Source organism: Paramormyrops kingsleyae, chromosome 8, assembly GCF_048594095.1.
Source record: "Paramormyrops kingsleyae isolate MSU_618 chromosome 8, PKINGS_0.4, whole genome shotgun sequence".
Taxonomy (NCBI): domain Eukaryota; kingdom Metazoa; phylum Chordata; class Actinopteri; order Osteoglossiformes; family Mormyridae; genus Paramormyrops; species Paramormyrops kingsleyae.
In genome coordinates, this window is record NC_132804.1 from 6810146 (window position 1) to 6826778 (window position 16633).

Sequence of the window (16633 nt, forward strand, 5' to 3'; positions counted from 1 at the left end):
CTACGCCCTCCTCACACTTTACACTGCGATTATGCTAATTGGGTTCCAGAATGCTGCTCAAGTGTGACCTCGGCACTGACCTTCTCAAATGGGAAGCCATCCACCAAAGCTGGAGAAAGGGACAACTACCTCTACAAAGCCAATCAGCAGGAGAGTGGCATCATGCAGACGGCATCGACTAAGCCCCAGGAAAAGAGAGACAAGTCATTAGATCAAAGGTGCGAATCTAAGCACAGGAGATGTCCCATCTCTCCAATCACATCACACTTGGCATAATGGCATTATGGGACAATGGTTCAAAGGAATGGTAAAGCAAGTCTTTGCTAGTGCTGCTATTCTTAGCTTCCGGTTTCCAGTTGGTCAAAAGCAATTCAGGTTACAAAGGAAAGGCCTTAACGCTGAGAGCTCTTTTGATGCTGCTATCCAGAACCTTCTTTTCGTTCGATGTTCCATGAGTGCCTAAAAGCATGCCTTTCTCTCAGATTACAAGCACTTAGAGTCCCAATGAGTCAAGTGGGGTAATAATGATGAGGTGTTCTAATTAATCATGAGAAAACAGCAGAAAGCACATCTGTGATGGTGTGTGTAGCGACGATCATCTAAAGCAGCAGCAGAACAACGTCTCAAAGCTTCAGATGTTGACTTTAACATCATCTCGGCCGGAATTCTATTATATGCATATCATTCTCATTCCGTTGTTCTTTGTACGAATACGCTGCTTTGTACAAATCGCTTACGGACACGTGACTCTCATGGGATAAAAGGTGGTGATCCGAATTAACAGCCGTCTCTGTGAAGACTCAATGTTGACACGGACAGGATATTTAACAGGCTCAGTCGGCCTCGATTGGCTTTAATTGAATTATTTAATGAATTATGGTTAGATGCCAGGGATTGTAAAATCCATTAGACTCTTACAACTCGTATGGTATCTTTGTAGCTAATGTATTGTATCAATTTAATTTTCTAATTTAATTGTGACCAGGTATGGTGGTTATGTGTACTGTATGGACCAGTTTGTTAGATTAACTGCAGGTTAAACACTGCGTTGCAGTTTTTCTGTGTGTAACCCTTTCTCTGTTTAACTTTAATATTTTTTTATATTAGTTGAATACTCTAGTGTTATAGTGTACGCTTATGAGGCTTTTCCTTTGGGATCCTAAATTTTCTTTAGGATTAATGAAGATTAATCAATCATTCAATCAATCAATCTATCTATCTATATCTATCTCGGTCTGTCTATCTATCTATCTATCTATCTATCTATCTATCTATATATCTATTGAACAACTGTATAAAAACATGGTTTATAATGGGCTTCAAATATATAGAGTAAGATGCCACATAAATGTTTGTGTAATATTCTTCATAATGTGCATCTATAAACATTTTGGAAAGTGCATTCTGCATTGCTAAATGATTTGATTGAATTTACGCCTTCATCAACCACTCTATTAATCTATGACTTGGGATATATTTGTGATTGTATATCTCGCTGGAACAGACACATGTTTAAGGGATAATATTTGTTTCTAGTGCTTATGGACATAACCATCATAAATACATCTCACAAACACTGCTGAGATACTGTCATGTTCTCCATGTTCTCCCCTTCTGCTTTGAGGTGAGGATGCCAACCTATGCACAGGCTAATCCAGCAATATCATTCATATTCCAGAACATCATCTTCTGCTTTTGTTACAAAAGTGTGAGCACCTCCCTCAGCCGTCCCCGTCTCTAGGGAAGGGTGACCGTAGGACTCAGTGGAATCCCTGAAGATAGCTGGAGCTAAAGCTGGGCTCCTGACAATCGGTCCCAGCCAGAGTCCGCTGGAGATGATTTGAGGCACAACACCAAGCTCTGCCGTCCATCGTAACTCAGGAGCTAAGCTAAGGAGTCTGTCATCAGGGTCTTTCCCAGCAGTGTTCAACTACAGGGTCCAAATGACGTCATGGGGACCGCTGATACCATCTTCATGTCACATTACACCCTACTGAGACAAAACTAATTATCCGCTATTTGTGTAAGATAATTCTTTTACATGCCTTCGAGCCAATGTCCATTAACAATTTGTCAAGGACAGGTTTCAGGTTGGCATAAAACATGCTTATTTCATTCAGGAAGCTACACTCCCATCCTTCTACCTACCCCGTATTCTGGCCAGGGTCTTGTGGGGGGGGGGAAAGGAAACCCACACACCACACCGAGTTCATGCACACCCCACATGCGCAGGGAGGACAGGGCTGTCAGGCAAAACCACCGACCAACCGACCAACCGTGCCCCCAAAACTATGCATTTACACAGAATAACTTACTGCCCAAACGACACTCTACTTATCAAGTAACTCTGTCCCTTCAGACACATAAATCATTTCAAAAACAGCACCCTGACTCCAAACATGGCTTCTTGAAAAAAATAGAAAATATCTACTAACATTATAGCATACCCTGCCCTATCATGCGCATTGATCGATATTCACACCTGCAACAGAAATAACAGGCTTTCCACTAATAGAGAAAATAATTTGCTACTCAGTGAACTGCTGTGTAAGATATGAATGCGCAGACAGCCAGCATGACCAAAGCTGTTCCGCATGCGCAGACAACCAGCATGACCAAAGCTGTTCCGCATGCGCAGACAACCAGCATGACCAAAGCTGTTCCGCATGCGCAGAGAGCCAGCATGACCAAAGCTGGTCCCCAAGGGCCAAGTTTGCTTCAGAACCCCAGCTGTTAAACAGTAAATTACCTCATTTGGCACTTCAGGTGTCAGTCAGGTTCTGATTTAAGCTTAGACCCTAAAACATGGCATTCTCTTGTCCACAAGGCTCACAGTAAGTCCAGTAATGCACTTCAGACAGAACATAACTCTTCTGATACCAATAACTTGTCAAACATCAAACATACCCATATTACTACTTACTTACTTACTCATATATATATACAGTATATATATATATCCCGTTACTGTTCACTCACTCATCAAACATCAAACCAATTCAACTCCATACAATTCATTATGTCAGTCCATATTTTTTCCTCCTTCCCAGCTTCCGACCAATCAGAATATCTGGCATGTTGGGAGGTGGGAGAAAACAAGAATATGGACTGTCTGAGGTCCCTGAGGACTGGGTTGGGAAACTGCATGACTGCATTATGTGCTTCGTCAAACATAATACTTAATTCATATGAAATATAAAACATTATAATAATACTTATTTATTCCTGAAATATACTACCAAATCCATCCATCATCTATACCGCTTTACCCATCAGGGTCGCGGGGAAGCTGGCCAATCCCAGCATCATCGGGCGAGAGGCAGGGTCCGCCAGTCCTAACCCGCATGTCTTTGGACTGTGGGGGAAACTGGAGCAAACCCACGCATGCACAGGGAGAACATGCAAACTCCACACAGAAAGGCACCCTGGGTGATCCGGGGGTCGAACCCAGGACCCTTCTGCTGTGAGGCGACAGTGCTAACCACTGCACCACCATACCGCCCTACTACCAAATCACTCATTGAATACTCATCAAACATACTCCCATGCAGAGTTGGGTAATTCAGGTCAAGATAGTAAAAGTCCAGACCGGGATTTTGTTTCAACCAACCCGTTGAATATTCTGTGACTGTGACTCTTTATGCTCACCTGGTTGGTTGAAACAAAATCTCGGACTGGACTTTTAGTCTCTGGAACTGAATTACCCAACTCTGTTCCCATGTTACTCATTAAATGCTCACTAAACATGCTCCCATGTTACTCATTTGTTATTCATATGTACACCAGTTTCACCCACAATTGATTTTCCTAACAAATAATGGTGCCTTAAGTTGTTGTGCAGCTGTAGGGATGCTTGGTTGATCATTTTACTATGACATATAGGATCATATGTTAAGCAAAAATGGCAGCATAAGCAAGAGGCTCACCATCCTCACGGGCCTTCTGGATGAAGGCTTCCACGCCGCTCTCGCCGTAGTTGCCCTCGGAGGCCACCGTGGAGACGTACGCCCAGCGCATGGCCCTGACGATGTCCACCATGGCCTGCGCCTGGTAGGTGTCGGGAGGCACCACCCTCGAGAAGAAGTCGTAGCGGCTGTTATCGCTGAGCTCCGGGGCCGTGGAGGCGTAGCTCACCTGCGGGATCTGCGGGGACACGACACGGAGCGCGCTCAGTCGCCGGGACGCATCTGCAACCCCCCAAAACATTTACGGACGTCTTTATGTAGATTTATAGAGACGGGTTCACCATTTAATCAGAGCCGGTAACTCGGTGTTTATCACTGCAGCCTCACACCTTGGGGTTGGCTGTTTACATCCCGCCTCCTCAGGTCTTCCCCATGTTTTATAGGTTTTCCTCCCTGTGGACTAGTTCCCAGTCCAAGGACAGGCAGTTAAGCAAACTGGCACTGAATTGCCCATATTGTGGACCTGCATCTTACTCTGTTTCCTAGGACATACCCCAGCCTCACAGTCAAATATCCATCCATCCATTCATCCATCCATCCATTTTCTGTACCCACTTTTCCTATACAGTAAAATGTTTTAAATATGCAGTTTATTATTATTATTATTATTATTAGTAGTAGTAGTAGTAGTAGTAATAGTAGTCATAGTTGTAATTTATTTATTTATACAACATTGATTTGCACTTTTATTATATAATTTTTGCTACTTTAAAAACCTCAGAACATTCATGTACAGGTATATAAGCATGAAGTACACACACAAACCAATGGAAATGTTCATGGATTTTTCAAAATATGCTTCCAAATTAAACCTACAGTACAGTACTTCATTCAGAATACTCCTGATATCTGTTAAATACCAAGACCTTCTATATATTCCATATCTATATTCACAAAGAATATAGAAATCGTGTATAGAAATCTCACCTGTTTGCTGTGTGTGGCTTTGCCTATTGTAAGAACACAATGGAGCCTAACCTGTTGACTACATCACAAGAAAGCCATCCATTGATCCAGGGTATAAAAAATGAAAGGGAGAAATGACGGAAGATATTACGTTTTCATCAATCATCACTTCGTCCCTGTGCTAGCACCTGCTGCAATCAGTAATACAACATCAAGCTTTTGTGAAAATCACCTTTTCAATTTACTTGGAACCCTCTTCTGTCTCATCTTCATGTGACAGTATATACTTCATTTAACGCTTTGTTTTGGACCTTGCCGCGTCCTTCTCATACAGTAAGTTCGCTGTTCACCGAGAGGCTGGGCGTCTCGGTGAACAGGAACACGGGATGGGACGGGATTCCTCACGGGGGGGAGGGCGGGGCGATTGGGAGCTGGTGAAGGAACACAAGCACAAATACCGTGTGGGCAATCTCCCAACTGATTAAACGGGCGAATGGGGTTCTGGCCTGGGGTAACCGGCAAATGAAAAACAGGACACACCAATACATATTTACCAAGCGAGCGCGTGGTGGAAGGAACAAATCGATACCAGCGATTACAGTCATGTGACTGTCCCTCCGGAGCTGGACATCAGCTCTGCTCACCTGCCGTGTTGCTGGGTCCTTCAATGGATTTGCTGAGACAGCAGAGATCCACAGAGATTGTGGTCAGGGGCAGATTCCTTCAGCTACCTGCTTGATGCTGTTTATTTCTTTGAACAATGCTCCATCCTACTCCATGTGTTAGTCATATTTTGTCTGTAACATCCCAGACAACACATAATAGTGCACGTCTGTATGAGCAGACTGTAGATCAGTGCACATTGGAGATACATTACACAGCCTAGACTCTGAGAGGCCTGGGGGCGGCATCACAACAAGAGTAGGGGGATGTAACTGGCCAGCTGGGAGTTCAGAACAGCTGCTCAGAGATGCCGTATATGATTGGACTGAGGCAGGTTTTTAAATGTATTTTCATTCACTCATTCATTCATTTTCCATACTCGCTTGTCTTATTCAGGCAAAATGTATTTTCCCTAAAAAATAATTTTACTTACAGGTGTCAGAGGGGACACTGCCTGTGTAAAACACACCCAATTACACATCTACATTGTACTGGTGCCCCTTGACATTCATGGTATTGGTTAGTCACTAGTTGGCCATGATCAATTAAATGGGAAAATTATAGCTATATAGCAAACCAAAGAAAAGGAAAAACCAGGAAAGCATAGTAGGTCCTCTTTAGTATTAAAAGTCTTGGCTTGGGAATGTGTCAGCAAGCAGCCTCGCTCACGACTGTCTTTGTGACCATGGAGTGTCACATTTCTCGCAGGAACTTTTAAACTTCTCAATGTTGTTAAATTGCCATTTAAGTTTCCAAAACATAGCGCCCCTAATGTGTTCAGTAGTCACTTTGTACATACAGGGGCATAATTGAGATTGTTTATATGTTACATTTAAAAGGTCTAGATAATAGATGACACAGCATTTAACAAAGTGTACAGTACAGTACTGTCTGTCTAGAAATTGGAAAGAGATTTTTTGTGCTCGTTCAGGCTAGCAGACTATTATGGGTTGAGGTTAGGGGTGTCTAAGTATTATTCACAAATGTTTCCACCCTAACCCTTGCGAATCTGAAGGGGTAAGTCTATATCGATTCATCCTACGAGCTACTTATCCATTATAGGATAAAGTACCGTCTGCACGCATTCTGCATGCTTTGGCTTGAGATCTGCGATGATTTTAGCATTCCGGGAACAAAGACCCGGAGCTACACTGGCGTTCTCATCCTAGGACTCGGGTTCTAGGTACTGTATAGATGTGAAAAAGCTGTATTTGTGCGAAGGAAGGTGGTGTGCATGGGGGAGTGGATATCAATGACGGCGATTACGTCGTTTAACGATATCAGTTGACCATTCTTTTCTTCTGTAGTCTCATTATGTGAACTGTATGCAGCCAGTCGTTTCACTATCCGACCTGCTAGAACAATCCATGTCTGACGCCTCCACATGCCAGGAGAGCATCGCACTTCCATGGGAACCTTCGGGAAAACATGGGAAAATTCGGGAAACTCAGCAACCCGGCGGAAGCGGCCTGCCTCCCGAAAGCAGGCCGGGCACTGCTCCTCCGCCGCAGATGAACTCCAAACTCATTAAAGTGTTAAATACGCTTCATTTGGATTCTGCAATAACTTATTTGCATTTGCGCTATTGCTCTCCAAAAAGAAGTGCATTTGTGTAGTGCATTAAAAACTTTTGATTTATTTCTGCTACATTATTAATAACTATAAACACTGAAACAGTCCAAGAGCAATTAACAAATTCATATTTTATATTCAGGAGAGCAGGATGCACTCTGTAGCCACGTGCCTCAAGAGTCAGAGGGTCACTGCCTACTGCCACTCTGTTCATGTGATTTGCATACTGGCCCAGTGTTTACTTGAGTTCCATACTACAAGTGGGCCCTGTAAGAGGTATAAGTACAAGCCTGCCCCGGGTAAATAGCTTTGGAAGATGGACTTCGAAACACAACACAAGCACAGGAAAAAGCAATCGCTCTTCAGCCGTTCACTGTAGGAGAAACACGACCTCTTAAGCATCCCTCACAAGCCACACAAAGCGTTTGCTCCCCACCGAATCTGTCAAATTTCAGTTTACGGCACAATTTGGCCGACGTCATCCACAGCTTGGATGAAACCGAAGGCAGCAACAGCACCGAGCACCGAGCCTACAGCGACGGAGCTCGTAAAAACTCCTCGTATGCTACTCTAATAAAAGAGAGTTGCTTGAAAGTCCAGAAGGGCGTTGAGGAGCAAAGGATGTACCATCAGAGATGGAGATATGAACATGCTGCGGGACACCCCCAATAAAACAGGGGTGGGCAACCCTGATCCTGGAGTGCTGGTATCCTGCAGGTTTTCTATCCTACCTAATCTCAGCCAGATAGTGACTCATCAGGTAGGATGAAAAAAACCCTGTTGGATCCAGGATCAAGGTTGCCTACCCCTTCACAGTCACTGAAGCACAACCAAGCAAGAACAGTAGGCTTAAAGGGACATGTGGAGAAGCGAGTCAGTATGTTCCTAAAGAACAGGGCAGTTTCCTATTCTGTGTGGCACGTGCGCATTAGTTATTATGATGCAATGCTTTTGTTGCTACTTTTTTCACCCAGATTTAACTGCAGTCACAAACGCAAAGGTCAGCGCTGAGCAGTGGAGTTTTGTAGTGCTGCAGTGGGGCCTGTTCAGCTTCTCCAGGGGCAGACCCTCATGGGACCGTTAGGGTAAGGGTCCACAGAGACCCCGATAAGAAAAGAAATCTGAAAAATCCTTGCCAATAAACTATAAACAAAAATAATAATAATAATAATAACCACAAAACTAGCCAAAGCGTCTCTTCTCCGACAGCCAGCTAGCCCTCAAAATAACCCCAACAGGACGGTCAAGCCCACTAAAGCCAGCTGCATCTCACTGACCGCTAGCAGGAAGCCAAAGGCTGGCGATTACTTGCCATGGTGACACAGGAACTTTCAGAAGCCCCGCCCTGGCCTGGTTCTGGCCTCCCATTGGCTCACACTTGGTACGCTTCAACACACTGAATCACACACAGGTTGTTTTGGTCTTATTTTGTTTTGAATTTTTCTTCTCTTCTATTCTATTTCAGTTTTAGTTTAATTTCAGTTTACTTTTATCTGGCTTGGAAACTCCTGCCTGCAGTTTAAGGGATAGTTTTTTGTTTATATTTTAGTTTTCATATTAAATGATTTTAACCGTTAACTAACACTTTTCAAAAACAGGCACCTTCCTAAAATAAAAACATGTATCTAATATTATTTCATATTAGTTTAACTCCTCCTATTCGGCCCTACACTACAAACCATGTGCCTTGGAGCTGTCCAAAAAAAAAATCAGTTCTAAACCTGTAATCTGTAAAGCAGTACTAAAGCTACAATAATCTGTGAATGAGTACTGAAACATCTGTAAAACACCTGAATCTCTTACTAAGTACTGAAGCATTTGTAAATCACCTGTAATCTCATACCAAGTACTGAAGCAGCCCTAAACTGAGAAACAACATCAAAGGACCCTTAAAGGTTCTCTAATCTGTGAATGAGTACTTATGGATTCCTGAAGCAGCTACAATCTGTGAAGCAGCAGTGAAGGATCCCTAAAGCAGCTCTAATCTGTGAATGAGTACTGATGGATTACTGAGGCAGGTATAATCGGTGGAGCGACACTAAGGGGCCCCTAAAACAGCTATTATCTGTGAAGCAGCACTGAAGGATCCCTAAAGCAGCTATAACCTTCAGTCAATACTGAAGTATCTGTAAATGGCCTTGTAATCTGTTAACTAGTCCTGAAGCAGCTCTAATCTGTCATCAAATACTCAATCATCTGTAAATTTCCTGTAATCTCTTATCAAAGAAGCTTATCTGTGAAGCAGTACTGAAGGATCCCTAAAGCAGCTGTACTCTGTGAAGTAGTATTGGAGAATCCCTAAAGAAGCTATAATCTCTGAAGGAGTACTGGAGAATCCCTAAAGCAGTTATAACCTGTGAAGCTGTACTGAAGGATCCTTAAAGCAGCTATAATCTGTGAAGCAGTACTGAAGGACCCCTAAAGCAGCTATAATCTGTGAAGCAGCACTGAAGGATCCCTAAAGCAGCTATAATCTGTGAAGCAGCACTGAAGGACCCCTAAAGCAGTTCTCATCTATGAATGAGTACTGAAGGATCCCTAAAGCAGTTCTCATCCATGAATGAGTACTGAAGCATCAGTAAACTACTTGTAATCTTTTAGCCAGTCCCTAAGTAGCTGTGATCTGTGTCCCGGTGCAGCTAAATCCATGCAGCATGAGCAACACCACTGTGTGCAGCAGTATGAAGCCAATCTGCACACGTCACTAAACCCCCCTCCCCCCCCATCTTATTGGTCCAATTATGCCAATGCACACAAAGGGGAGCCTTTAATCTCTCACACCAGCTTGATATGAAGCATTGCACCGCCACACTAATGCCACTCTCCAGCCAATAAATTACAGGCAACTATACACACACACACACACACACACAGACACACACATGTAGGGTATACATATCCTTATGGGGACCGCTCATTCATTTCAATGGGAAAAATGCTAACGCTAACTATGACAACCTTAACCCCTACCCTGCCCTAACCATAACCATAATTAACCTAACAAAATGCAGTTTTCGTTTTTTCATAGCAGTCACCGATTTTTATAAAATAGAGTGATAAATGGATATTTATCACGTTATGGGGACATTATGTCCCCATAAGGATAGGTAAACCCGCTCGCACACACACACACACACACACATACGGACTACACACTAAGATGGGGTCAATCTTCCGTGACTCGGAATGGAAATTACATGGAGGCAGGCAGCACATTAATAGCAGTTTAAGCGCTCACATGAACCTCTCTGTCTGCAGATCACTCCCTCCCTCCAAACAGATCAGTTACAAAGAGGTTTGAACTAAGGTACTCAATGATTACAAAAAAAATAAATAACTTAGTCTCAGACCTGTTATTCTGCTACAGCCTCAGAAATGATTTCCCCAGAGAATTTACGACATCTGACCAACGGTAAACACAATTCCGCCTTCAAATTCGAGCCCAAAAGCATTTTCAAAATCTCAGTCCCGAGTAAGAATGCAGTAATCAGTCACTGAAGGAACAAGATATATATAGTGAAAAACAGAAGACTTTCACCCAACAACTTTCCACCAGAACTTAAATTCGTGGCATAAAGATTTTTTTTTCAGAAAGTGGCAGGCATTTGATATACGCAATCCTTCAAAAATCAGAAAAATACAGAAAAAAATATTTTACCCCTTTCAGATTACTGGCACAGGTGATCCAGAACTTCAGATGGTGACAATACTGCAACAAGTGATCTCCCGGCGGTCCCGCAGTGTCTTATCGTAATGTCATCTTATGCTGCTAAGAAGATTCTCTACTGGGCACAACAGTATTTTTTTTTCATTTCTGCATCCATCTACCAACCGCTTATCCAGTACAGGATCATATTTCATCATCCTATTTTTGTAAATTCAGTAAACATTTTCACAGATGTCTTATTAATTTTATTTATTAATTCAATCGCTCTTGACTGTGAACAGCAAACTCCCACTGTCAGGACCAAATTTCACTTTTGATGTTTGTTTAAGTTGTAAAGAAACCTCATCAAAACCCTATTTCTTTAACAAGTTTTCAGATGTAGCTTCACCTGGAATTTGCACAGTAGAAATGTTTGGCTGGTTGTGATTGTGTGCTTGTGTATATGTACACAACCAAACGAGCTAAAACATTTTGACCACCCCCATGGGAAGCTAATAATGTGGACTATCCTGTACAAACAGTTCCTGTCAAGGTCTTGGATTTATTGGATGGTAAGAAAGCATTCCATACTCCTAATCGGCCTGCTGTATGCAGAAGAAATAGGCAGGAGGGAAAGATCTGAGTGGTTTTAATACGGCCCAAATCATTACGGCCAGACGACTGGGTCAAACCATCTCTGAAAAGGCAAAGCTTAGGGGTGTTCGCAGTTGGTCACATGGGTGCTATGGGTGTCGGTGGTCTTTCCCTTTAAAGAATCAAATGGTCATTTAAAAACTGTGTTGTGTTTACTCAGGTTGTACTTTGTCCTAAATCTGTTTGGAGATCAGAAACAATTAAGTGTCATGAATAAGAAAGAAAAAAAAACAGAGGGAATCAGGAAAAACTTTGTCACAACACTGTACATTATTTCTGCTATTGCGATGTAATATAATCAGCCACCTAATTTCATGTGTGAATAATTATCCGCATAAAATAAAAGATAAATAAAATGGCAATACAAAAAGAGAGTAAAATGAATTTTCTGTACATCTGCTGTGTGTAACACAGACGCGCCATTAAAGCAGGCAGGCCTTGTGCCACCCCCCACCCCCCCGTTCCATCGGGCGATGGCGTTGGTGAACAGAGTCCATTTAAAGTTCATGTAGTCCACCAGAGAAGGTGAAAAGGCCAGTGTGACAGAACACCAGGGCACAAGGCCTCAGAGATCACCAGAGATCACCAGAGATCACCACTAGCGCCGTCCGCTCAAGTTTGGTCTACATTCACTGCTGTCATGGCTGGTCTGCTCCGCCGCTCGTCTGTGTCAACCAATCCAGCTACAGAAGGGGGGGGGGGTGTGCATTTCCTCAGCACATCCCAGCAGGCGTGATGATCCAAAGGCCAAGAGTCACTGTTCAGCAATACCACGGCCCGGTTTGTCCTCAACAAGACGACCCCTTTCCTTTTTCGGTAATAAAATTCACCCACTGTGATTGAAAACATACCCAGTGATTGACAGGAGGGTGCCTCTCCCAAAAATGAGGGTAACAGGAAAATCATAAAATGCAATCGCCAGCACAAAAACACAATTTCCGATAAACACACACACACACTGATCGGCCATAACATTATGACCGAAGATAGGTGACATGAATAGCACTGTTTATCTCTGTCAGGGATGCCATTATATATTAGGCAAGTAAACAGTCAGTTCTTGAAGTTGATGTGTTGGAAGCAGGAAAAATTGGCAAGAATGAGGATCTGAGTGATTTTGACAAGGGCCGAAATGTGATGGCTAGCCGACAAGGTCAGAGCATGTACAAAACGGCAGGTCTTGTGGGGTGTTCCTGGGATGCAGTGGTCAGTAGCTACCAAAAGAGGTCCAAGGAAGGACAACTGGTGAACCAGCAACAGGGTCATGGGCGCCCAATGCTCATTTATGCGCGTGGGGAACAAAAGCTAGTCTGTCAGGTCCAATACCACAGGATAGGAACTGCAATACAAACTGCTGAAAACCTTAATGCTGACTAAAGGTATCAAACACAGTGCATGACAGTCTGCTGCGTATGATGCTGCATAGCTGCAGACTGGGCAGAGGGCCCATGCTGACCCCTGTCCACAAGTGCCTACAATGGGTATATGAGCATCAGAACTGGACCAAGGAGCAATGTAAGAAGGTGGCCTTGTCTGATGTTCTGTTATGTCATGTGGACGGCCAGGTGTCTGTGCATCATTTACCAGGGGAAGGGATGGCACCAGGATGCACTATGAGAAGGCGGCAAGCCAGCGGAGGCAGTGTGATGCTCTTGGGAATGTTCTGCGGGGAAATCTTGGGTTCTGGCATCCACGTCGATGCTACTTTGACGTGTACCATCTACCTACACATTGTTGCAGACCAAGTACATCCCTCCATGGCTGTGGTGTTTCCCAACGGCAGTGGCCTCTTTCACCAAGATAATGTGCCCGGCCACACTGCAAAAATGTTCGGAAATTCTTTGAGGAACATGACAAAGAGTTCAAGATGTTTTCTTGGCCTCCAAATCCCCCAGATCGCAATCCAGTCGAGCTTCTGTGAGATGTACTGGACAAACAAATCCAATCAATGGAGTCCCAACCTTGCTGCTTACAGGAATTAAAGGATCTGTTGCTAACGTCTTGGTGCCGGATACCACAGGACACCTTCAGAGGACACTGGAGTCCATACCGTCGCAGGTCAGAGCCGTTTTGGCAGCACGAGGAGGACCTACACAGTATTAGGCGGGTGCTTTTAATGTTATGGCTGATCGGTGTATATATTACATACTGTATACGTAGGTGCTGCTGTAACTGGTAACTATTGCTGCTATTGCATTTCACCAAAAATCGTGTAAGAATTGCATCCCACACTCCAGGGATGTGTGTGTAAGATGACTAATTCCAAAATAAAACCATGATTTAAAAAAAGCCACAATACAGGAGCGAGGCAGGATGAGGTGTGAATACACAGGCTGTCTCCTTCCCTCCCCATCCCGAGGCTCTCAGCATCTTCTCCGTCTCTGCCATCGCTTTTTTTTTTCACAGCAGCTGAGTCCGCGAAGTCGATACTCTCAGGTGACCTTAAATTCTCTGGCAGCCAAGTCGAGTGGCCAGCGACAGAACAGTATTTATGTTTCTCTCTTTTTCCAAATTCCCAGAATTTCAATGTATCTTTTCCATTCATTTCAAGATCTAGAGTGTTCCTCTAGAGACAGCAGGCGAAATATAGGGTGGTCACTGGTGGATACTTACTAAACTGGAAAGGTGGACGGTATTTGTGAGATTGAGGGATGTGAAGGGGGTGATGTGGAGACAGAGGGGGGCGGGGGGGAATTTACGGCCCGATCGCCAGGCATTTCCCATGGAGCTCAGATAGTTGTGATTTATGTTACAGCTCACACGCTGCTACGTTAATCATCTGACACACCTAACGGAGCACAGGGATCTAGATTGCTCAGTTACCGTGGATATTGTTGAAGAAGAAAAATGGAGCAGTCTTCATCCCGTGAAAAAGTGCTACACCTAGCAATATTTTCTGGCAAGAATGAACAGGCGTTACAAAACATGGCCGTCTCGAGACTAAGGCTATATCCATCTCTCTCTCCCATGTAACCACTCATCCGGCAGGGTTTTGTGTTTATCTGAAGCTTGTCTGGAACAACACACGGTGTACATTGAAGTACGCCCTTGACGTGAACAAAATAAACAACTGGGCACAAATTCCTGCACATTTTCTGCAGGACCACTAGACACCAGCACAAAACACTGTTTTTAAACTAGCCTGTGTGGCTGCTTTTCTGACTCCTGATAATAACCGATGAGCAGTAATGTTTCATGTTACCCATACATCACAATCACTGTGTCAGAAAGATGTTTCAACTTGTTAGACGTATAAGATGCCATAACTGTATCACTGTTTTCTAGTTTCCTACCCTTATTCTCTCAATTACACTGTTAGAACTCTTTTTTTCATTCACTATAAACTTATATAATATTATTCAGAATGTGTATAAATAATTCTATGCCATTTTTCAATGTCTGTATTATTTATTTTCTAATCGGCAGCTTTAAATAACTGCTGATTTTTAAAATGAAACGAGTTCATTCTGCTTTAGATCAATGCAGACTTAATTGCATTCATTATGGGTGCACAAAAATATTGCTATCTGCTCTCGGATGTTTGAAACACTCGATCGGTTTGCCTTGCCGTGCCTGGGGAGGAACGTGCATGGAGTTTGATCTCCTCAGGAGATTTGGTCCTTGCAGATGTCTCTGTTCTTGTAAAATGTACCTACAGCATGGATTACATTTGGTCTGACCCATTTCTCAGGAGGCAAAGGTGGGTCAAGGCTCTTGAACGTCCTCTATGCTAGCCAAGATGGAAACTGGTGTTCAACATCTAAATATTCACCAATGGATGGGTCAGCATTTGTTAGTTTGACTGACCACAAAATCCCAAGAGATTAATCTTTCACCAAAGTACAAAGTAAGCCAAAGTCTATACCCTTGAACAGTAAGGATCCATGGCGATTTCATTTTTAAAATGGAACCCAAGACAGTGATTGTGCCCATTAAGAAACCTGGAAATACGGCACTACGTTCAATGCGCCCCAAAGCATCTCCCTCCAGAATCAACCCAGCTGGACCCATTTATCCTTAGCAGGGTCATCAGCCTGAACAGCACCTTCATTAATTGACAGTCAATTAATCAATAACTGAGAGTCCATCAGTCTCTGGAACAATGTCAGCCATGTTGCCCTACTGCTCTCGTTTTTGCCTTCCACCCGACCCTGGCACTAATTTGGGAAGCCTAACCTGTGACTTCAACACCAACCCCAGGACTTCCATCCCCACCTGGACTTCATCACCCCTCCCAGAACCGTCAAATGTGTGTGTTACTTCTCACACCCTGCCGCTAATACTATGATACACATTAATGGTGATTCTGCTTTCAGCCAGTAGCTCTGAGCTGTTTCAACTCACTAAACATCTTGTTAACTCCTTCCTAATTGTACAGTTACAAAAGCTAGAGCACAATTTGATTTACATTTACTGTTTAATATTTGTAATTATTTGTTTTACTATTATAAAAACAGGCTACTTTCCAAGTTCACGGGTCAAAAAATCTCTTTTTTCTTATATTACAGGCTAGCTAAATTCCTAGAGCAGTGTTTCCCAGTCGGGGTCTTACAGACCCACAGACGCTATATGATTTTGCTCCCTCACAGCTTACAGACCCACAGACGCTATATGATTTTGCTCCCTCACAGCTTACAGACCCACAGACGCTGTATGATTTTGCTCCCTCACAGCTTACAGACCCACCGACGCCGTATGATTTTGCTCCCTCACAGCTTACAGACCCACAGACGCTGTATGATTTTGCTCCCTCACAGCTTACAGACCCACCGACGCCGTATGATTTTGCTCCCTCACAGCTTACAGACCCACAGACGCCGTATGATTTTGCTCCCCCACAGCTTACAGACCCACAGACGCCGTATGATTTTGCTCCCTCACAGCTCCCTACAGGGAGTGGGCTGTCTGCTGGTCTCTGAGGACCGGATTGGGAAACACTGTCCTACCACAAAGTCATATTGCTATTCTGCATGATTCACATCCCCAAGGTGTGACTGATGAATCCTGGTGTCCCTTCGCCCTCTGGTGACACCGATCAGCATTATGTATTCAACAGGCAATGTGCAGAGAGAACAACAGGTCTCCCCCAGTGTGAGTTCTGTCAATATTGCTTCCTGCGGAATATAACATCCACAGAGCTATTCAATGTTCTAGGTTTTTTTACATAACAAAACAGAATGTTTACTTGTCTATACTGGTAGGAATCTATGCATATAAATTATACTTT

At 43.5% G+C, this 16633-nt stretch overlaps 1 protein-coding gene across 2 annotated transcripts in view; it reads right to left on the reverse strand.

Annotated features, from left to right (window-relative positions):
- LOC111855051 (metabotropic glutamate receptor 4-like) overlaps nucleotides 1-16633 on the reverse strand; it is a 253692-nt gene that overhangs the window by 137112 nt on the left and 99947 nt on the right. For both annotated transcript variants that reach the window (XM_023833665.2, XM_023833666.2), the window contains exon 3: nucleotides 3927-4143. In XM_023833665.2, the coding sequence (XP_023689433.2) occupies nucleotides 3927-4143 (217 nt within the window). The remainder of the gene's footprint in view (nucleotides 1-3926; nucleotides 4144-16633) is intronic.